The sequence below is a fragment of the Microcaecilia unicolor genome, chromosome 7, assembly GCF_901765095.1.
Source record: "Microcaecilia unicolor chromosome 7, aMicUni1.1, whole genome shotgun sequence".
Taxonomy (NCBI): Eukaryota; Metazoa; Chordata; class Amphibia; order Gymnophiona; family Siphonopidae; genus Microcaecilia; species Microcaecilia unicolor.
This window is the reverse complement of record NC_044037.1, coordinates 277,236,608-277,258,694: the sequence shown is the minus strand read 5'-3', so window position 1 is coordinate 277,258,694 and position 22,087 is coordinate 277,236,608. Positions and strand designations below refer to the sequence as shown.

General features: G+C 45.0%; 2 protein-coding genes across 3 annotated transcripts in view; both read right to left on the bottom strand.

The window, feature by feature from the left end:
- The window catches only part of FAIM (Fas apoptotic inhibitory molecule), a 123,854-nt gene that overhangs the window by 53,028 nt on the left and 48,739 nt on the right, over positions 1 to 22,087 (bottom strand). The gene's annotated exons all lie outside the window — the stretch shown is intronic.
- Positions 8,085 to 22,087, bottom strand: part of HACD2 (3-hydroxyacyl-CoA dehydratase 2) — a 62,892-nt gene continuing 48,889 nt past the window's right edge. For both annotated transcript variants that reach the window (XM_030208782.1, XM_030208783.1), the window contains 2 exons: positions 18,419 to 18,597; positions 8,085 to 9,286 (listed from right to left, as the gene is read on the bottom strand). In XM_030208782.1, the coding sequence (XP_030064642.1) occupies positions 9,204 to 9,286; positions 18,419 to 18,597 (262 nt within the window). In that variant the 3' untranslated portion in view covers positions 8,085 to 9,203. The remainder of the gene's footprint in view (positions 9,287 to 18,418; positions 18,598 to 22,087) is intronic.

Sequence of the window (22,087 nt, the reverse complement as noted above, 5' to 3'; positions counted from 1 at the left end):
TCAGAGCTCTGCAGCTTACAGCCGGCTAAACAAACAAAAAAAAGGCAGATGGGCTCGTCAGATTTTCTGAGCAGCTGCCAGGCTGTAGGGAGCTGGAGTGGAGGAGTAGCCTAGTGGTTAGTGCAGAGGACTCTGATCGCGGGGAACTGGGTTCGATTCCCACTGCGGCTCCTTGTGATACACTTCAGAATTAATTTAGGCAGAAAAATATCCAGTACCTTTTACAGGCTTAAAACACACTGTTTTTTCATAGAAGCCCATTCAATTCCTATGGGCTTCCTCTCATTTGCCATATGGGAATCACTAGTGTGGCTTTGTAGAAGGAGCCCATAGTATAGAAAAGTCACTTTATACTAACACGTCTAGCTTAGCAGGGTTTAAAAAAAAGGTGTGGATAATTTCCTAAAAGGATTAGCATGATAAAATGTTTTACTGTTCTGGGATTTTGCCAGATACTTGTGACTTGGATTGGCCACTGTTAGACTGAAGGTCCATCAAGCCCAGTATCCTGTTTCTGTCCCAGTATGGCAATGCTTATATTATACTGGGGCTACAGGAGGTCAGGGGAAAAATGCAATTCTGCAGCTGTTTTTATCTTCAAAGGCCCAAACTGTTCACAATTAAGGACATGCTAAAACTCATATTACCAATGGTTGAAGACATTATCAGGGCAACCTCAGAGTTACAGCATCAACAAGCTGGAAAGCTTAGAAATTGTATTGAAAATTTGTCTAGCAAAAAAACAAAACACACGAGTCATAATCTGCCCACCTCTGACCGGTAGCTGTTAGTACATAAGTATTGCCATAGTGGGACAGACTGAAGGTCCATCAAGCCCAGTGTCCTGTTTCCAACAGTGGGCAATCAAGGTCACAAGTACCTGGCAAGATCCCAAAACAGTACAATACATTTCATGCTGCTTATCCTAGAAATAAGCAGTGGATTTTCCCCAAGTCCATTTTAATAATGGCCTATGGACTTTTCCTTCAGGAAGCCATCCAAACCTTTTTTAAACCTCGCTAAGCTAACCGCTTTTTACTACATTCCAGAGTTTAATTACACGTTGAAGAATATTTTCTCTGATTCGTTTTAACATTTACTACTTTGTAGCTTCATTGCATGCCCCCTAGTCCTAGTATTTTTGGAAAGAGTAAACAACCGATTCACATCTACCTGTTCCACTCCACTCATTTTTATAGACCTTTATCATATCTCCCCCCCCCCCCCCCACCACCATTCTACTGGCTATTTACTTTATAAATTAATTTTGTTTTGATTGCACTCTAACATTCTAATTTTCTACTAAGACACTGGTAATAAGGTACTCCCATGAGGGACATATAGTAATACTCAATGCAGTGGCGTAGGAAGGGGGGGGGGCAGGCCGCCCCGGGTGCACGCCGCTGGGGGGTGTGTGCGCCTCGCTGGTTCCTTGCTCTCTCTGCCGAGAGCAGGGAACCAGCGAGGCGCCGACACCCCCCAGCGGCGTCCACTTGGCGGATTGGCTCTCCCGCCCGCCCCTCATCGCCTTCTAGGTATGTTCTTGGGGGGGGGGGGGGGGGGGTTGCGCTCCGGAGGGTGCGCCGCGCTGCACCCAGGGGGGGGGGGGGTGCGCAGCGGCGACCCGCCCCGGGTGTCAGCTGCCTTCGCGACGCCACTGACTCAATGACTTCAGTTATTACACAAAAATAATTTTATAAGCATTACATCTAGCTGAGCTTCACATTTACCATGCAAATCTACAGTAACAAGGACTAAAAAAAAACTTTAATTATTACAAAGTTGCCTTTAGGAAATCCTTTTCACAGTAGAGGAAATTTCCTAAAGATCTACATGGTTGAGTGGTTGAGTATAGTGCACTTCTGTTGTACCAGCAAGCTTAAAATGCCAAGTTTAGTGCTATCTCTGTATATATGAGCTTCCCACACCTGTCCTGGGGATCTCATAAGGTCCACACTAGCCTATAATAAATTCTGATAGTCTTTCAGGCTCTGTTTTACCAAGCCGTGCTAGTGGCTGACAGTGTAGTAATGCTAACAAAGCTCATTTATTTTGGATGGCCTCCGTCAGCATTGCCACATGGCTTGAGAAACGTGGGCCTCAGTGTTTCCACTTCAAACCACTACATATTCATTATTTCTTTTCTTATGGGAGAAAAGACTTCAGTGGCTTTAATGGCCATAATTTAGGCACATTAAAAAGACTAAATTATGACCAGGTCTTCCCCCCCCCCCCCCCCACAAAAAAAAAAAAAAAAAAAAAAAGAAATAATTGTTTATCAGATAGGCTGGTGTGGAACACAATTTTAAATTCTGAATGTCTATCAAACAGATATTTTATGTCAAGATATCTACCATGATGTAGGAGGTATATTTGCACACAGTGTCTCTAATATATGAGAGCATATTGCATGTTTATTGAGGATATCCTGAAAACCTGATTGATTGGCTGTGGGGTCCCCAGGATACATTTGGGAGGACAGCAGCAGATCTGGCTGTAGCAAAAGCCTGCACTCTGTAGAAAAACTTTCAGCATCTGCTGATCCTGTCACAAAATGCTCTAAAGCATGCGATTCATTGTAAGGGCCAATGGCAGCTTTTTGACTCTCCTGCATTTTCTATAAAGACTCAGTATCGGTACTACTTTAAAAACAGTTCTGTTTTTCTACCTGAACCATGCAACTATGAGTGAGCTATGTGCAGCTCAAAACTCCTGTACTATTCTTGTAAGACAGAGCAGTGGAGCAGTTTCAGCATTGTTTGGTTCACACTCATTGAAAGCTATGTGATGCTGGAAGAAAACAGAATAGCTGCTCCAGAGATTGTACTACCAACAAGCCTCTAGAGAAAGTATAGAGGAGGGGGATATTAAAACACTGGGATGAGAGGCAGCGGCTGACTGATGGGGATTGTGACTAGCTGGGATGGGTTTGGAAGAAAGCATGTATTTTGCAAAGAGTACATTCGAGAGATGACCTTCAGGACAGGGATAAAGGATGTGTGTGTAAGGGGGGAGGGGAGGGAGGATAGGCTAGAGCCAGTCCTAAACTGAGTTAGGATTCCAAATGTGATCACTGAAAGAGGGCTGCTCTCTCTTCCTGTGTGCTATGCCCACTGGTGATAATTGGCAGGGGCCAACTCCTGTTAACCTGGAATTCCCTGCAGCACACTGGGGGTCTGTGCTGACTATGCTGCCTGCATGTTTTGGAGGAAGCAGTAGAAGTGGGAAAAGGAGGAAGTGGATGGGACTTCAGATCATGATTTTAAAACAAAACAGATCTCAAGTTATTTGAATTCCAAAGTATTAAAATGGGTCATACTGGATAAAGGTTTGGGAAGCACTGGCTTAGGGAGAGTGTTTAGGAGTCAAATTTTGTTATATATCTATTTTCTAATGTATTTCCACCATTCATGATGTATTGTAAGCCACATTGAGCCTGCAAAGAGGTGGGAAAATGTGGGATACAAATGCAATAAAAATAAATAAATAAATAAATATGAGTCACTGGGCATATTTTCAAAGCACTTAGCCTTCCAAAGTTCCATAGAAACCTATAGAACTTTGGAAGGCTAAGTGCTTTGAAAATATGCCTCAAAAAAAGTTGTGTGCCTCAGTAATCAGGCCAATGATATCAGAGGCCACTGGAGGGGGGACTCCCAATCCCCTTGACCAAGAGTGCTTACGAATTTGGTCCAGCAATGGTTTGCACATGGAAGATTTGTTTCCTTGACTAAAGTGACCCCCACTTAAAAAGAAGGTAAAGATCACAGTTCTAAAGCACAGGAAATTTAAGCATCTGTGCTGTCAATGGTCCTGTTACTTTAGGATTGTTTGGTTTGCTGTTATACAAACTATAAACTTAAGTTGGCGTAAGAGTAGGTGGCAATGCTACTGCTGTTGCTTTAAAAGTAAAAACTACCTAACACAGGTGACCACCTGTGGGAAACAAGACCAAAGTCACCAGAAACAAAAAAATGAGCTTTGAATGACTTCTATTTGAGCACACAATTTGTAATAATACGATTCACAGAGTTATCACCCTCCCTGCCCGTCTTCAAGTCTTTGCTTAAAGACCACCTCTTCAATGCTGCGTTCGGCACCTAACCCTTACCGTTCAGTGAATCCAGACTGCCCCTATCGGACCGACCGTTCACTTGTCTATTAGATTGTAAGCTCTTTGAGCAGGGACTGTCTCTCTTTGTTAAATTGTACAGCGCTGCGTAACCCTAGTAGCGCTCTAGAAATGTTAAGTAGTAGTAAGTAGTAGTATCACGCAAAGTTACAAATTAAAAAAAAAAAAAAAGTTACAGAAGTTCAAATGTGTAACTTCTGCAGATTGCTTACAGACCCATGACATGAAAAATCGGCCAGTCTCAACATTTTTTTTTTTGTATCCGCTACTTTAGTTATTTTTTTCCCCAGAGATGGTCACATACCATCTAATTCAGGATAGTTCTGCAACTAATTCAGTTACAATACTTGTCAAACTACAAGATTAAGACTGAGGCTCAGAAGTTCATTATTTATTGTGCAGTGCAACATACATCAGTAGCTGGGAAACAAAATATTTCAATCCGAAGACGCTATCTGATAAAAAGAGAGTCTCCAAAAACATGCATAAAAAGTTGTGGTCCCTTCAGCATGTCACACAGATTTTAAATGTACAAAAAGATATACTGAAAAGATGACTAGTATTACTGTTATAAAATTACAACTTTGTTCTTCACAACATAGAAAATATACTAAAACTGATCCTGTACTTTATTTCCCTATACACAAAAACACACCAAATACACATTTTGATGTATATTTGAATCTGTAATTTGTTTATAGACTAATTCACATTACGTAAGTTAGCACAGAAATTTTTTCATAGAAATGTTTTGTGAAAAAGTATGAGGCATTTATTGAACCTTACCAAAAGAGACTGCTTCTCTTCAAACTGATTAATAAGTTGCAAATAAGCCAATAATGGCAACCGCCATTACGGAAAAATATATGTATGCACCTTTACACAATACCATTTGTAATTCTGTTACCCGGAAATGGCAACTGCCATTACGGCAAATATAAGCCACATTGAGCCTGCAAATTGGTGGGAAAATGTGGGATACAAATGCTACAAATAATAATAATAACCCATGCTCACCAAAATCTATTATGCACTCGTGTTGCATAGCAGATTGTGTTTGGGAAATTCATTTCCATTATCCGTGTAGAATAAATCTGATTTACCAGAGACGGATGAGTCAAAGGGTAAGAGACACGGTGTAACAAGACCATCAAAGACCCTACTGCACATCTGTCCACTGTCTTTCCAGTGGATGAGACAAAATTCACTCTGTATGTGAAAATAACTGTCTCCTGGACATGAATTATTAAGTACTCACTATAATAACCACAGCTTAACATGTGGCTGAAGTTTTACAATAAAAAATGATGCACTTTCCAAACAAATTCCTTTTTTGCACAGAAACAGGACATATGTCTATTTCTTACGAGTAGTAGTATAAATTGTACTGAGAGATTTCTAAAATATTCCCACAAATCACATCAAGGAATACAAGCTTTTTCTATAAAACCCTTCCTGTGTGTTAAATATTTTCATTAAACCATCAGCGGTCAGATGAAAGGCAGTTCTCTTATGGAGAAATAAAATGCTTTGTTTGCCCACCTATCCAACTGGATTTCAGTATTAAGACTTCTGAGAATTTAATATAAACAAACCTGCTTTCACATTTCAACATCTTTAGCACTAGATGGAGGCTGAGAAATCTGTTATTTCAAATGCCACTGACCCATTTGTACTGCACATCAAGTGAAAGGCATATTTTATAGCTGTTTATGGTAGATACTGTATTTTGTTACATTTCTTGTCAAGAAGGGAAACATCAGGATGCTCAACTAATCAGAAATGGCCATTTTAACCCTTATTAAATGGAACAGGAGATTCACAAGGTACAGAGAAGGGTGATGAAAATGATAAAGAATATGGGACAACTTCCCTATGAGGAAAGGCTAAAGCGGCTTCAGCTTGGAGAAGAAATGGCTGAGGGGAGATGTGATAGAGGTCTATAAAATACTGAGCGGAGTGCAACAGGTGGCGGTGAATCGCTTGTTTACTCTTTGCAAAACTACAAGGACAAGGGGGCACGCAACGAAGCTACTAAGTAGTACATTTAAAACAAACTGAAGAAAATATTTCTTCACTCAATGTGTAATTAAACTCTGGAATTTGTTGCCAGAGAATGTGATACAAGCAGTTGGCTTAGCAGGATTTTAAAACATTTTGGATAATTTCCTAAAAGTCCACAAAGCCATTATTAAGATGGACTTGGAAAAATCCACTGCTTATTTCTAGGATAAGCAAAATCTGTTTTACTCTTTTGGGGTCTGTCGGGTGCACGTGACCTGGATTGGCCATTGTTGGAAACAGGATACTAGATTTGATAGACCTTTGGTCTGTCCCAGTATGGCAACACATACTTTTATGTTCACAATTCCACTTCAGGCACTACTAGTACTGCCAAAATAATGGACTATCATAACTGCCAAGACCCCCGAGATCTCCACATTTGCATGTATATCATATGCTTCTATGGCATATGGGTTTGTATACTGTCAGTTGCTTGCTGCTAAGTGATGAATTAAGATGAGATGTCCTCCAGTAACAGACCAATTAGATACTAAATGTATCGAGCTGTTTTCATAAGAATATCTGAGGAAGAAGGGCAACCTTCGAAAGCTAATCAAGAAATGTATTAAGTTATGGCCAATAAAAAAGGTATCATCTTATTTTCTTTTCCATGTTTTATTTTGTTTGATTTCTATTGATAACCATAAGAATATAGATAGCTAACTAAAGAATTAGCCAGTTTGATCGATCAATCAGGGTGAAAACTGCCCTCACTAGAGCAGCCAAGACAACTAGATTTTGGCCACACAAATTGTGGGCATTGCCTGGTTGAACCGGGGAAAAATTTAGTGCAAGTACCACTATTTTTCAGCACTATCCAGCTAGGTTATGCAGCTGTGTGCACCGAATTAAATTTAACTTGCTATGTTATAACCAGCTATGTTCAGGAAAATTTTCACACACAATTTAGCTGGCTAGGTTATAGCTGAATATTTACCCTAATTATCATGTTATGTTGCCACCACACGTAGTACAGAAGATTACCCCAAGCTCTTTTTCTACCAACAAAAATCACAACTGCAATCCACAGAAAATCAAAGTATAAACGTATTCGTAGCACAGAGAAGGAAACCCAAATAGCAAGGAGATTATGCAGAGTTTTTATTTTCCAGGGCTACTGTTCCTTTACTCCTTATCTTGGTACACAGAAATGAATACCTTGCTCACTATTTACTATGCACAATTTTATCCAGAAGCAAAAACATCAAAATATTTTAGTTTGGCTAACCCTCAGTGTATTGTTTCTTTACATGTGTATCAGTAACTAAATTTAACGTAATCTACTGTTGTCTAGTCTCTAATCCAAAGCAATATTAGTCGTCATGTTCTTGTTTAAATACAAATGAGAATATCTGTTTCATATAATTTGCTTTGAATGGCAGTAAAATTCTGTGATATTGTCCCATAACATAGCAGATGATGGCAAAAAAGACCAAGCACCCCATGCAGCCTGCCAGTCATACCTGCAAGATAACCCTCCTTTATCTAAATGGCAGTATTTCTCATTCTTTACACTCCACCCCTCGGACAGATGAGCATCCAAGACCCCCTGTTTTGTTTACACTTAGGATTGCTCCCCCCCCCTTCCCATGTCTAACCAAAAAACTCTTAATAGCTACCAAGCCTAGTGTGGCTGTTGTGCAAACATCTGGCCTTTCTAAACCATACACTGCTGTCACAACCACCAGCCTACCACTCCGACCCAGTGAACACAGGGAACATATATTTTTATCTGCCAGGCTATTTGAACACCTGCATTTTTGCTAGGGCTTCCAATTATTGTACCTGCGGCCACCTCTAAAATGTAATTAAGAGGGAACCCCCCCCCCTACTGAATCCCCACCCTGATTTATTTAAACAAAAAAAAAAAAAAACACAAAAAATGCTCTCAGAAAGAAACATACATGTTTATTCATTATTGATCTAGAGCCTTGCTCTACCTTTCTAGCTAAATTGTGAAATAATATATCTTAGGTTAATCATTTCTTCAAGCTTTCCTTTGAGAGAAATTTTATTGAATAGTTTTCGAGCTGCACAAAAACTGGGAAGAGATTTCCAACATGACATTATCTGCATCAAGTACCTAAGGGCCATATTTAGTAAAGTGTGCTAAGCAGTTATCCCCTATGAATTAGCACTGTTACTGCAAGAGTACAGTATCTGTCACTGTGTGCACTAATTCATGTGCTAACTATATCCCATTTTAATAACATGGGAAATGGATACGGACTGCACACTGCAGTTAGTGCAAGGTATTTACAGCGGGCTGGCACTTGTGCAGTTACTGCCTCCTAAACAGTGCGTCCATGCTGTCAACACACTTACCATATAGTGTTAAAAAAACAAACTTTTCTATGTAGTAACTGTATGGGAACCCCCTCAATAGTTAGCACATTGCATTTAATAAGTACAATATTTGACTACACTCTTCTAAACTGGCCCATAATTTAAAATGAATTCAATCGAGACTACCTTTTTCCAAAACTCCAAAAATGTCAATTCAGTTCTAGTCAGTAGCAGTGTCCTTGATCACAACCACATTTTTCAATTGATCCCAGTCATTCCAGAAAATAAAACACTTCTTAAGTCTATATCAAGACCCGAACTTCCTGAATGAGCAATCAAGTAAATTTTAATAGCAATGCTCTCTGCATGTTCTGATCTCAATTTCACTGCACGTACCATAACCCTCAAGCATTAGCAATAAATGCAAATCATTTTAGTATATAAAAAGGCAAAGTAGTAAAGATACAAATGCCAGAAACTGGTTTAGGTTGTTCTCATAACAGTACATGCTGAAAACAGAACCAGACCAACTTGCATCTCAATAAAAGGTTAGGTGGCCACACTGGTTAGTTAGGATTCTGAATCCAAGATGCGCTTTTACCTTGGAATTTGCTTTTATGGTCTAGGATAGTTCTTTAAGAAATCTACTGTACATTGGAAAAAGTCTGCAGCATTTAGATCTGTGGAAAATGTTGAAAAAAAATAAAAAAAAAAGTTGAAATTATGCTGACTTCTTGTGTTCCTCAATATTGCTGATGATCTTCCTCCTCTGGTGAAGCATGTGGAAATATAGCTGTGGAAAAACTAAAAAGAAAAGATGTTTTTGTGCAATTAAACCCGCAAAACAGACAAGCTTAGCTAGAAAATTACCAGGGTTTTCTGGGCTCTAAAACAGCAAATATCCAAACCCGGAGCTGCCCAGATGAAGTCACCAGCACGTGGGCCTGCATTCCTCCCTTTTTGACAGAGAACATTCAGGCCATGCTCATGCTAAGACGAATGCTGACAGAAGCTGCTGAATTTGCTGACTACAGAACAGTGTGATCATCAACAGCTCTTGTGAGAATTGCCAGTCTGCAAGGCTACGGCATTTTCTCTGCTGCACATCTTATATTCCGCCTGAACCGATATACTCATATCACCCCTCTTCTCAGGTCACTTCACTGGCTTCCAATCAGATACCGCATACAGTTCAAGCTTCTCCTTCTTACCTACAAATGCACTCAGTCTGCAGCCCCTCATTACCTCTCTACCCTCATTTCCCCTTACATTCCTGCCCGTAACCTCTGCTCACAGGACAAATCCCTCCTCTCAGTACCCTTCTCCACCACCGCCAACTCCAGGCTCCGCTCATTCTGCCTCGCCTCACACTATGCTTGGAATCAACTTCCTGAGCCCTTACGCCAAGCCCCCTCCCTACCCATCTTCAAATCCTTGCTCAAAGCCCACCTCTTCAATGTTGCTTTCGGCACCTAACCTTTATACCTTTCAGGAAATCTAGACTGCCCCTATTTGACTGACTGTACATTTGTCCTTTAGATTGTAAGCTCCTTTGAGCAGGGACTGTCCTTCTATGTTAAATTGTACAGCGCTGCATAACCCTAGTAGCGCTTTAGAAATGTCAAGTAGTAGTAGTAGTAGTAGTAGATACAAGATTGCTTGTGAAGACAAATTCTTGTGCAAACTTTCATAGAGAAAATCCAGCAATTGCTTGCCAAGCATTGCTAACTGCAAAATATATAATTATAGCTCCAAAAAAAGAACTGTGGAAACATCCTACAATTTCCTGGACAAAGTCTAGTAACATAGTAGATGAAGGCAGAAAAAGACCTGCACGGTCCATCCAGTCTGCCCAACAAGATAACTCATAATTGCTACTTTTTGTGTATACCCTACTTTGATTTGTACCTGTGCTTTTCAGGGCACAGACCGTATAAGTCTGCCCAGCACTATCCTCGCCTCCCAACCACCAGCCCTGCCTCTCAACCACCGGCTCTGGCACAGACCGTACAAGTCTGCCCAACACTATCCCCGCCTCCCAACCACCAGTCCCGCTTCCCACCACCGGCTCTGGCACAGACCGTATAAGTCTGCCCAGCACTATCCCCGCCTCCCAACCACCAGCCCCGCTACTCTACGCGTGCTTTGTCTTCAGGTAATGATGCTGGCCAATCAAGAACTTCCCAGAGGATAAAGGCTAGTTCCATATCATCAAGCTGATCAATCCATAGACTGGTGGGTTGTGTCCATCTACCAGCAGGTGGAGATAGAGAGCAAACTTTTGCCTCCCTATATGTGGTCATGTGCTGCCGGAAACTCCTCAGTATGTTCTCTATCTCAGCAGGTGATGGTCACACACAGCAGCAGCTCTGGCTAGGCCTCCAAGCCTAATTTTTAGGTTTTGTTGAGTGCCTGGGGTTGAGGGCTCTTTTGAGCAAGTGCAAACCTGGTGGTGCCAGGTCCCTCCTTTTCTCCCCCCTCCCGCTGGCTCCGTTAAAAAAAAAAAAAAAAATTTTGAACGGCCTTAAAGGCGTTTATTTCGACGTTTATTTAAGCGTCTATTGCAGCTACTCACTGAGACACCAGGTCGTTACAACTCGGAGCGGACAGCAGGTAATTTTACCTTTTTATAGCGGGCGGGGGTTCCCCGATTCTTCTCCTCGTGGCTCATGGCGTCGGAGGGCGAGGGCGCAAAGGGTCGCTCCCCGGGTCGCTCGAGCGCTTCTAGAGGGGATGCGGGGGTCTTCAAGCCCTTGGTGGGTGACAGTTTCGCGACCGATGCATGTCCCGGTCCTTCCTCCGGCGTGGCGGTTTTTCCCGCCATAAACGCCCATCCCCCGCTCCTCGCCTCCGCCATCTTGGCCGGCCACGCGGCTCGGACGGCTTCTTCTTGGGCCGCCCTTGAGGTTGGAGACATTAATGCCATGAACGCCCTTAATTTGGGCGACGGCACAGAAGCGGCTAAAGTTAAGTGCCGTTCTTCCCGCGCGGCTCCTTCGCGGAGTTTCGCGCCGGACGCCATTTTGGATGCGCAGCATGTCTCTCCCCCGCTATTGCGAGCGCCGGTTGAGAGCGCGCCTAGGGCTGTTGCCCAGGCTGCGGAGGTGCACAGTCTGGGGGGTTTCTCCCCCGAGTTTGTTTTGCTGCTGCATCGGGCCTTCCTCATGCACAACGCTGCCCCCGCTCCCTCCTCTGGTAAAGAGGTTGAGGTTCCCAGAGGTAAACGCCCTCGGGTTGATTCCCAGGCCTTGGAGGAATTTGTCTCCTCCGATGTAGATGAGGGCAGCGTGTCTGAGGTCTCCCAACGGTCCTTTGCGGATTCCTTGGTGGAGACGGATCCCCGCTCGGATGGAGCGGATGACCCCTCTGCAGCGCGGCTTTTTCGCCCGGAGGATTTGCCCAACCTGTTGTTACAGGCCATGGACACTTTGAAGATATCCTCTCCGGAGGACGTCTCTCCCTCAGCCCCTGTTGGCTCTGCCATTATGCTGGGGACTAAGCGCCCGCCTAGAACCTTCCACGTGCATGATGCCATGCACACCTTAATTTCGGCTCAATGGGATGTCCCAGAAGCGAGCCTTAAAGTGGCTAGGGCTATGTCCCGCCTCTATCCTTTGGCTGTGAGTGAACGTGAGGCCTATCTGTGGCCTACCGTGGATTCTTTAATCACTGCGGTGACTAAGAAAACGGCATTGCCGGTGGAAGGTGGCACGGCCCTAAAGGACGCCCAAGACAGGAGATTGGAGGCGGCTTTAAGGTCGTCCTTTGAGGCGGCTGCTTTAAGTTTGCAGGCCTCAGTTTGCGGCTCCTATGTGGCCAGGGCGTGCCTGACTATGGTGCAGCGGGCTTCCCCCTCGGATCATTTCTTGAGGAATGATTGGCCAGCCCTGGAATCGGGCTTAGCCTATTTGGCAGACTTGCTGTATGATGTCTTGAGAGCCTCAGCGAAAGGCATGGCTCAGACTGTCTCTGCGCGGCGGTGGCTTTGGCTGAAACATTGGTCTGCTGACCACGCCTCAAAATCCCGCCTGGCTAGATTGCCTTTTAAAGGCAAGCTGCTCTTTGGGGTCGAGCTGGACAAAATCGTGACTGATCTCGGCACGTCTAAGGGCAAGAAGTTACCGGAGGTCAGGGCTCGGGCGAGTGCTCGTCCCGGTACCTCCAGAGGACGGTTTCAGGAAGCCCGTCGGTACCGCCCGGGCAGGTCGGGTGCTTCTGCCCCCTCTTCCTTTAAGAGGAATTTCTCCCCCAAGCAGCATTCCTTTCGCAGAGACCGCCGTCCCGGAGGTGCTCCCTCCGGTCCTCCCCCAGGGTCTCGTACCCAATGACGGGGTATTGGTCCACGCCCCAGTGCAGATTGGAGGACGGCTGTCCTCGTTTCTGGGCGAGTGGACCACAATAACTTCAGACGCTTGGGTGCTGGAAGTCATCAGAGACGGCTACAAGCTAGAGTTCTGCCGACCCTTAAGAGACGGGTTTGTACTCTCTCCCTGCAAGTCTCCGGTCAAAGCTGTGGCAGTGCAGCAGACTTTGGACAATCTGATCCGCCTGGGTGCGGTCGTTCCGGTGCCAGAAAGTCAGCTTGGCAAGGGGCGTTACTCCATTTACTTTGTGGTACCAAAGAAAGGAGGTTCTGTCCGGCCTATCCTCGACCTCAAAGGGGTCAATCGGGCCTTGAAAGTGCGGCACTTTCGCATGGAGACTCTCCGCTCTGTTATAGCGGCAGTGAAGGCAGGGGAGTACCTGGCATCCTTGGACATCAAGGAAGCGTACCTGCATATTCCCATCTGGCCTCCTCATCAACGCTTTCTGCGTTTTGCAGTCCTGGGCCGATACTTCCAGTTCAGAGCCCTCCCGTTCGGGTTGGCTACTGCTCCGCGGACCTTTTCCAAGGTAATGGTGGTCATAGCGGCCTTCCTGCGAAAGGAAGGAGTACAAGTCCATCCTTATCTGGACGACTGGTTGATCCGAGCCCCCTCTTATGTAGAGTGCGGCAAGGCTGTGGACCGGGTAGTTGCTCTTTTGAGCTCCCTGGGATGGATCATCAACTGGGAGAAGAGCCAGCTGCGCCCGACTCAGTCCCTGGAGTATCTGGGAGTTCGATTCGACACCCAAGTGGGCAGAGTGTTCCTGCCAGACAATCGGATTGTCAAGCTTCAGGCTCAGGTGGACCAGTTCCTAGTAGCCTCTCCTCTTCGGGCTTGGGACTATGTGCAGCTGTTGGGCTCTATGACGGCCACGATGGAAGTAGTGCCCTGGGCCAGGGCTCATATGAGACCACTACAACACTCTCTGCTACAGCGCTGGACTCCGATGTCGGAGGATTATGCTGTGCGTCTTCCCTTGGATCCAGCAGTGCGCAAGGCGCTGAGCTGGTGGATGCAGACAGACAAGTTGTCTGCGGGAATGCCTCTGGTGTCCCCAGAGTGGATTGTCGTCACGACGGACGCCTCGTTATCGGGCTGGGGAGCCCACTGCTTGGGAAGGACAGCGCAGGGGCTCTGGTCTCCTGCAGAGGCAAAGTGGTCTATCAACCTCCTGGAACTCAGAGCCATTCGGTTGGCGCTTTTGGAGTTCATCCCGGTACTGGTGTTCAAGCCTGTACGGGTCCTGTCGGACAATGCCACGGCTGTGGCCTATGTCAACCGCCAGGGAGGTACCAAGAGCGCCCCTCTAGCCAAGGAAGCTATGAGTCTATGCCAGTGGGCGGAAGCGAACCTGGAACAGCTGTCAGCGGCCCACATTGCCGGAGTCATGAATGTCAAGGCGGACTTTCTCAGTCGCCATACCTTGGAGCCCGGAGAGTGGCAGCTATCTGCTCAGGCGTTCTTGGACATCACGAAGCGCTGGGGCCAGCCGAGCCTAGATCTGATGGCGTCATCGGCCAATTGCCAAGTGCCGCGCTTCTTCAGCAGAGGACGGGACCCTCGATCCCTGGGAGTAGATGCTCTTCTCCAACAATGGCCGACACAAGAGCTTCTCTATGTGTTCCCGCCCTGGCCCATGTTGGGCAGGGTACTAGACCGGGTGGCAAAGCATCCCGGCAGGATAATCCTGGTGGGTCCGGATTGGCCCAGGCGTCCCTGGTATGCGGACTTGATCAGGCTCTCAGTCGACGATCCTCTGCGGTTGCCAGTGGAGCAGGGCCTGTTACATCAGGGTCCCGTGGTGATGGAGGATCCCTCCCCCTTTGGTCTTACGGCCTGGCTATTGAGCGGCAGCGTCTGAGGAAGAAGGGCTTCTCAGACAAGGTCATCGCCACTATGCTGAGAGCGAGGAAACGCTCTACTTCTACTGCTTACGCCAGGGTTTGGCGTATCTTTGCAGCGTGGTGTGAAGCAGGCTCTCTTTCTCCTTTCACTGCTCCAATTTCTTCAGTGTTGACGTTCCTGCAAGAAGGTCTGGACAAAGGCCTGTCGCTCAGTTCCCTTAAGGTCCAGGTAGCGGCTCTGGCTTGCTTCAGGGGCCGCCTGAAGGGTGCTTCCCTGGCTTCGCAGCCAGATGTGGTGCGCTTTCTCAAGGGGGTTAATCACCTGCGCCCTCCTCTGCACTCAGTGGTGCCTGCGTGGAATCTCAACCTGGTGCTAAGAGCATTGCAGAAGCCGCCGTTTGAACCCTTGTCAAGGGCATCTCTGAAAGACCTGACGTTGAAAGCAGTCTTTTTGGTGGCTATCACTTCAGCCAGAAGAGTTTCCGAGCTCCAGGCGCTCTCATGTCGAGAGCCTTTTCTACAGTTCACTGAGGCAGGAGTGACTATTCGCACAGTGCCTTCCTTCCTGCCCAAGATTGTTTCTCGCTTCCATGTGAATCAGCAGCTATGTCTCCCTTCCTTTCGTAGGGAGGACTACCCAGAGGAGTACTCTGCTCTTAAATATCTGGATGTGAGACGAGTCATCATCAGATACTTGGAAGTGACCAATGATTTCCGGAAATCGGATCATCTGTTTGTCCTGTATGCAGGTCCTCGTAGGGGTCTGCAGGCTGCTAAGCCTACAGTGGCAAGATGGGTCAAGGAAGCCATTGCAGCGGCTTATGTGGCCGCGGGGAAGGTGCCGCCTATCCAGCTGAAGGCTCACTCCACAAGAGCTCAGGCGGCCTCGATGGCAGAGGCCGGTTCCGTCTCCTTGGAAGAGATATGCAAGGCGGCAACTTGGGCTTCGGCCCATACATTCTCCAAGCATTACCGCTTGACTGTGGCTGCTCGGGCGGAGGCCCGGTTTGGAGCTTCAGTGTTGCGGTCAGGGATTTCTATGTCCCGCCCTGGGTGAGTACTGCTTCGGTACATCCCACCAGTCTATGGATTGATCAGCTTGATGATATGGAAGGTAAAATTATGTATAATCATACCTGATAATTTTCTTTCCATTAATCATAGCTGATCAATCCATAGCCCCTCCCAGATATCTGTACTGTTTTTATTCTGGTTGCATTTCAGGTTCAAGTTCAGTCTTCAGTTACTTCAGAAAGACTTCGTGTTCAAGTTTTTTCACTTGGATTCTTCAAGAGTTAAGACGAGTTTGTGTTACAGTGAGCTGCTGCATTCCTCTCCCCTCCGTTTTACGGGGCTGGATTGAGACTTAAAATTCTGCCGGCACTCCCTCCCGCTTCGTGCGGCTGTAGGGCAGTTTTGTACCCCTCCCGCTTCGGCGGTGTTAGGGTCAGTCAGCTCCTCCCGCGGTTGCGGTTGCAGGATAAGCCAGATCCCCCCGCATCGGCGGGTGTGGTGTCCCTCCCCCGCTCCGCGGGGATGAGCTGGACGGATTCCCCTCCCCCACTTGTGTGGGGATGAGCTGGGTTAATTCCCCTCCCCCGTTTCGGCGGTGGTGAGCTGGGCAGAGTGTCCCTTCGTGGGTGTAATTCTCTAAGTGCTGAGTCCTGCGGATGGAGCTTTGATATCGACATACTGAGGAGTTTCCGGCAGCACATGACCACATATAGGGAGGCAAAAGTTTGCTCTCTATCTCCACCTGCTGGTAGATGGACACAACCCACCAGTCTATGGATTGATCAGCTATGATTAATGGAAAGAAAATTATCAGGTATGATTATACATAATTTTACCATTCTACACATTATTTGTAGGATTCATTGGTAAAAATCTTTCTTCTTGCACATGATCTCTGGAGATGCCATTAACAGCAAAAGTAGTAATTTCCTAAAATTATTTTCTGTACTAAACAACAAATCAGTACAATTTATAACTGTAATAAGGAAAATTAGTCTAAATTGATTTTTATTTTTGGTTATTTCCATAAATGGTCTTCCAGTTTCACCATCACCAGCAAACTACAACTGGAAATTATTAGGACGGCATTTCGCTTAAAAGTATGTTATTTATTTAGTTTTGTTCCCACTCCAGCCAGAGTCACAAGGAGCTGAAGTGGGAACAAAACTAAATAAATAACATACAGTAAATCATGCAAAAAGTTTAATCAAAATGTAGCCCTAAAAAAATTAAAGAATAAAAAGTAATGAAAACATAAATACAAACTGAAAAATTACAAATTAAAGAATCTAAAAGCAGCATGCAGAATAGCTATAAACAGCCTTACAGTTTTCATAGCCTACTTCAGAATTACAGTTCTAGAAATTATACCAACCACCAAAGACTATATTCTATTCTGCGATTTCTATTCCGCTTTCAACTTGGGACAGCTCTTTGCTCTGTGATCCGCTTTGAATCACAAATGGATAGAATTATATTAAAATCAATAACCTAATCTTAATAGAAAATTTCAAGTCATTTTTATAAAACTGTATGTTATTTATTTAGTTTTGTTCCCACTACAGTTCCTTGTGGCTCTGGGTAATAAAGGGTTACTTGCCCAGAGTTACAAGGAGCTGCAGTGGGAACAAAACTAAATAAATAACATATCTTTAATCGTGCAATTAATTGTGATTAAAATTTTAAGTGAAATGTAGTCCTATTAATTTCCAGTTGTAGTTTTTTGGTAAAACTGGAAAGTTTGTATTTTGTATTTATTTTCATTACTTTTTATTCTTTAATTTTTTAGGGCTCATTTTAAAATTTTTGCACGATTAACATTACATTAAGAAGCAAACAAATATGTTTTTAAGTTCTTTCAAAAACACTATTCTATATTTTTGTGCCTTGGAAGGCAAAAGAATGTTCCCACACAGATTTCAGTGACTTTTTTTTTTTTTTTTTTTTTTACACAGAAGGGACATTGAGAGACTCTAATAATTAAAAAAAGGCCACCTATCTTGCTTGATAACTATGCAAAAAATAGTTATCAAGCAAGATAGGTGGCCTTTTTTTAATTATTAGAGCCTTAATTGTGTGTATGTATGTGTGTGTATGTATGTGTATATATATATATATATATATATATACACATACACACATATCTCTCTATATAAAAGGCAACACCAACGTTCTATGAAGCCTCCAGCCGGAAGTGTGAAGGGGGCGAGATATCCGGTTTCCCTATGAGTGTCTGCCCCGCCCTCTCTGGAACACAGTCAGTGAAGGAAAACAGCAGAGCACGAAATCAAATCGCTGGCTCTGTAACAGTGAAGGACTCAGAGAGGGGAGGGGAGAGAGGGGGGAGGGGAGAGACACACACACTCCCACATGCACACAGAAGAAAACATTGCTAGCCCCCCGTTAAACAGCAGAGCACAAAATCAAATCTCTGGCTCTGTAACAGTGAAGGACTCAGAGGGGGGAGGGGAGAGAGGCCAGAGGGTAGGGACACACACACTCCCACATGCACACAGAAGAAAACATTGCTAGCCCCCGTTTCATTTGCATCAGAAACGGGGCTTTTTTACTAGTATATATATATATATATACATACATACACACACACACACACACATACATACATACATACATACACACAGGTACACTTCACTATGCACAAACATCTCCCTTTGACCATGCAAAGACAAACAATAAAATGCTGTACTTACTTGGAATGTACGAGACCATAACCAGGATCAAGAAAGTATAGTAGTCGAAGGAGAAATTATATTTGTTAGGTAGATTAATGGAATACAACCCAGTTTTCCTCACAATTGGCAAAGCAGCATATATGGTAAGCAATTCTCCTGTAACTCCCATTGGGTACAGTACAATAAATAGAGTATACCTAAAAGCAAAAAACGTTATGTAAGTACTTTACACAACTTGGTAATCTGGTTTCACTGTTTCTCAATGTGCTATCAGCCCCACATTATTTTTAAATTTTACACCCACCTAATTCTTTTCTTGGAAACAATTAAGGCACAATATATTCTTCAGGCATGATGCTGGTGAATCCCACAGTATAAACCTAGATCTTAGTTTCGTGCAACAGCTCAGGAAGATTCTGTATTTTATATAATTTCTTAAACAACACATGTAATCCTGAAAGCTACTGAAGCAGTGTACATTCTGGTGCAGTAGGTATTTTTCTCTGCCTGGAAGGCTCACAATCTGAGGGGGTCCTTTTACTAAGCTGTGGTAAAAACTGGCTTGTGGTAGTGTGGGTGCGTGTTTTTGGCACGCACTGGGCCAAGTTTGTACGTCTGGAAAAAAGGGCTTTTTTTTTTTTAATGGGATGAGAAAAGGGTATGCGGTAAAACTGACAGCAGCGCATGCCTAAAACCAGCCTGAGACCTTAATGCCACCCATTGATCCAGCAGTAAGGGATCATGCACTACACGCGCGGTGACTGGTTGGCACGTGCCAACTGCCGCCGGAAACAAATCGCGCAGTAAGAAATAAAAAAATTAATTTGTCCTGGTGGTATGAGAAGGCAGTCTCGTTTTGGTGTGCACTGCACATACATAGAACCTAATGTGCCTTTGTAAAAGGGCCCACGGCATCCCAAAGAAAAGAAAAGCCTTTATTTCAATTTGGAACAGATATTTACACAGTATCTCACATAAAGTGAGAAGTGCAGTGCTCAATAATCTGCCCCTATTATAAGAGGAGCACAGTGCCAAAAGAAGCAAGACCAATATTTTACACTCTGGTAGGAATAGCATGTGCAGAGGTAGAGGTAATTAACCATGATGTTTAGAGAACATTTTAAGCGAGTAGAGTGGGAGGGAGGTTGGGGGGGAGGGGGGTATAGGAGTGGGAAGGGTAATGTTCAATGCATAATAGAGGGACATGTGTATTATTAGATAGGAGAACAATCCTTTGAAGGAGCACATTAAGAGGACCCACCAGTAAATATTGTTGGGATAATACACTGAGTAAAACACAAGTTATAAATATTGGAGTTTCATATAAAAGTTTATTGTTAATAGTTATGCAACTGCACAGTAATTATACATGTACACATTCTAGATATAGGAGTAGACAAGAAGGAAGGGATAGGGGAGAAAAGTTTGGAAAACATTGATGATGGACATTTCAGGTTTAGTAATATGTACTAGACTTTGCTGTTATACGATTTATATTGACTGAGATTTTGAAACAAACAAAAAAAAAAAGGGCCCGAGTTTGCACCTGAGGCATGGAGGGTTAAGTGACTTCCTCAGGACTACAAAGATCAGAGTCTCCTGGTTCTCAGCCTGTTGCTCTAACCATTAGGGTAGTCCTTGGATGTGCTCCTCTACATAATTCAAGGTTAAAGAATTCTGTTTTTTTTAAATAATTGAAATTATACTTATATTAAGTTAGGTGCTAAGCAGGTTATAAGTTTTTGAAATAAATAAATAAATAAATATTCCACAGGATTGCACCTAAGCCAGTGGTTCCCAAACCAGGGGCATATCTGGACTCCGGTGGTAGGGGGGGCCAGAGCCAGAGGGAGGGGGCACATTTTAGCCCCCCCCCCCCCGGCCACCGCCGCCGAGCCCCCACCGCCGAGCCCCCACCGTCACCAATGACTCTCTCCACCCCCCTCCCGCCGCCAACCCTCCCCCGCTGCCGTTCTTACTTTTGCTGGCGGGGGACCCCAACCCCCGCCAGCCGAGGTCTGCTTCCACCTGCCGCAAAAACTTCTTCTTCAGCCGGCGGGGGACCCCAAACCCCCGCCAGCCGCCCCGCGGTGTTTAAAATTCATCTTCGGCCTCCGTGGCCGTGCTGCTGTGATAGGCGCTGTTGAAATCCACTTCGGAGTCTGACGTCGTTGTACGTTGTACGTGCTGCGACGTCAGACTCCGAAGTGGATTTCAACAGCGCCTATCACAGCAGCACGGCCACGGAGGCCGAAGATGAATTTTAAACACCGCGGGGCGGCTGGCGGGGGTTTGGGGTCCCCCGCCGGCTGAAGAAGAAGTTTTTACGGCAGCGGCAGGTGGAAGCAGACCTCGGCTGACGGGGGTTGGGGTCCCCCGCCAGCAAAAGTAAGAACGGCAGCGGGGGAGGGTTGATGGCGGTAGGGGGGTCCAGGGCAAAATCTGCGGGGGCCCAGGCCCCTGAGGCCCCACGCAGATACGCCCCTGTCCCAAACGCGGTAAGGTTTTCAGTATATCCACATTCAAAAGATAGATCTGTATGCAATGGTATCTTGAAAACCCGACTGGCTGGGGTGCCTCCAGGACTGGGTTTGGGAACCACTTATCTAGGTGGTTCAATGCAGATTACAACAGATTAGCCAGATAAGACTATTGGGAAGAATAATTATCCCCAAAATATTTGTTAAACAAATACGTTTTTAGCTTACTCCTAAATTTCTCTTAATTAGTTTCTAATTTAACATCCATCGGTAGCAAATTCCATGTTAAGGCCGCTTGAAATTTGCATAACTGCATAATATGTTACAAAATAAAAACAGTTTTTCAGCCTTATGTGCCTATATAGTTTCTTTTATTAGGATTTAATAACCACCTTTATGAAGAGATTCACTCAAGGCGGTTTACAGTGGGTATAGTTTTAACATAAAACTTATAATTTTGTTTACAACAGAAAGATAGTAAAATAGCCATGAATAAACTGAATACAATAAATGAAGTAAACTTAAAAACAGTCTTAGGGTTGAGGGATCTCGATGATCAGTGTGTAAAAGAAAGATATCAGGGATCTGGAGGAGGGAGGATTGGGGCTGTGAAAAAGAACGGAGGAGAGAGGTTCTGGGATTCTATCTATTTCAAACTTGTATATTGCCGCCTTCTCCCCCAAAATAGGATTCAAATTATTTTAGGAAATAGAGCAACACAGCATACAATTACCATGAAAGCCTCAAATTCAGTCCTACCCTCTTCTCTTGGGGAAGATCTGGATGAGTGCTCACACTGCTTCCTCTTCTACAGTGGCGTTCCTAGGGGCGCTGATCGCCGATGCGCCCCGCCCCCCGGGTGCAGCACGACCCCCCGTCGAAAGAACCCCCCCCCCCCCCCGGGTGCCGCGCACCTATCGGCTCTTCCTTTCCATGCTCCCTCTGCCCCGGAACAGGAAATAACCTGTTCCGGGGCAGAGGGAGCATGAAAACGAAGAGCCGACAGGCGGCACCCCCCCCCCCCCCCCCCAGCGGCATGCACCCGGGGCGGACCGCCCCCCCCCCCCCTTGGTACGCCACTGCTCTTCTATTTCTCATCTCACCTAGCCAAGATGTGGATATGTACGTACACAAGAGTATACTGGGTCAGACCAAAAGTTATTCAAAGTCCAACAGTGGACAATCCTGGTCCCATTACTTCTATTTT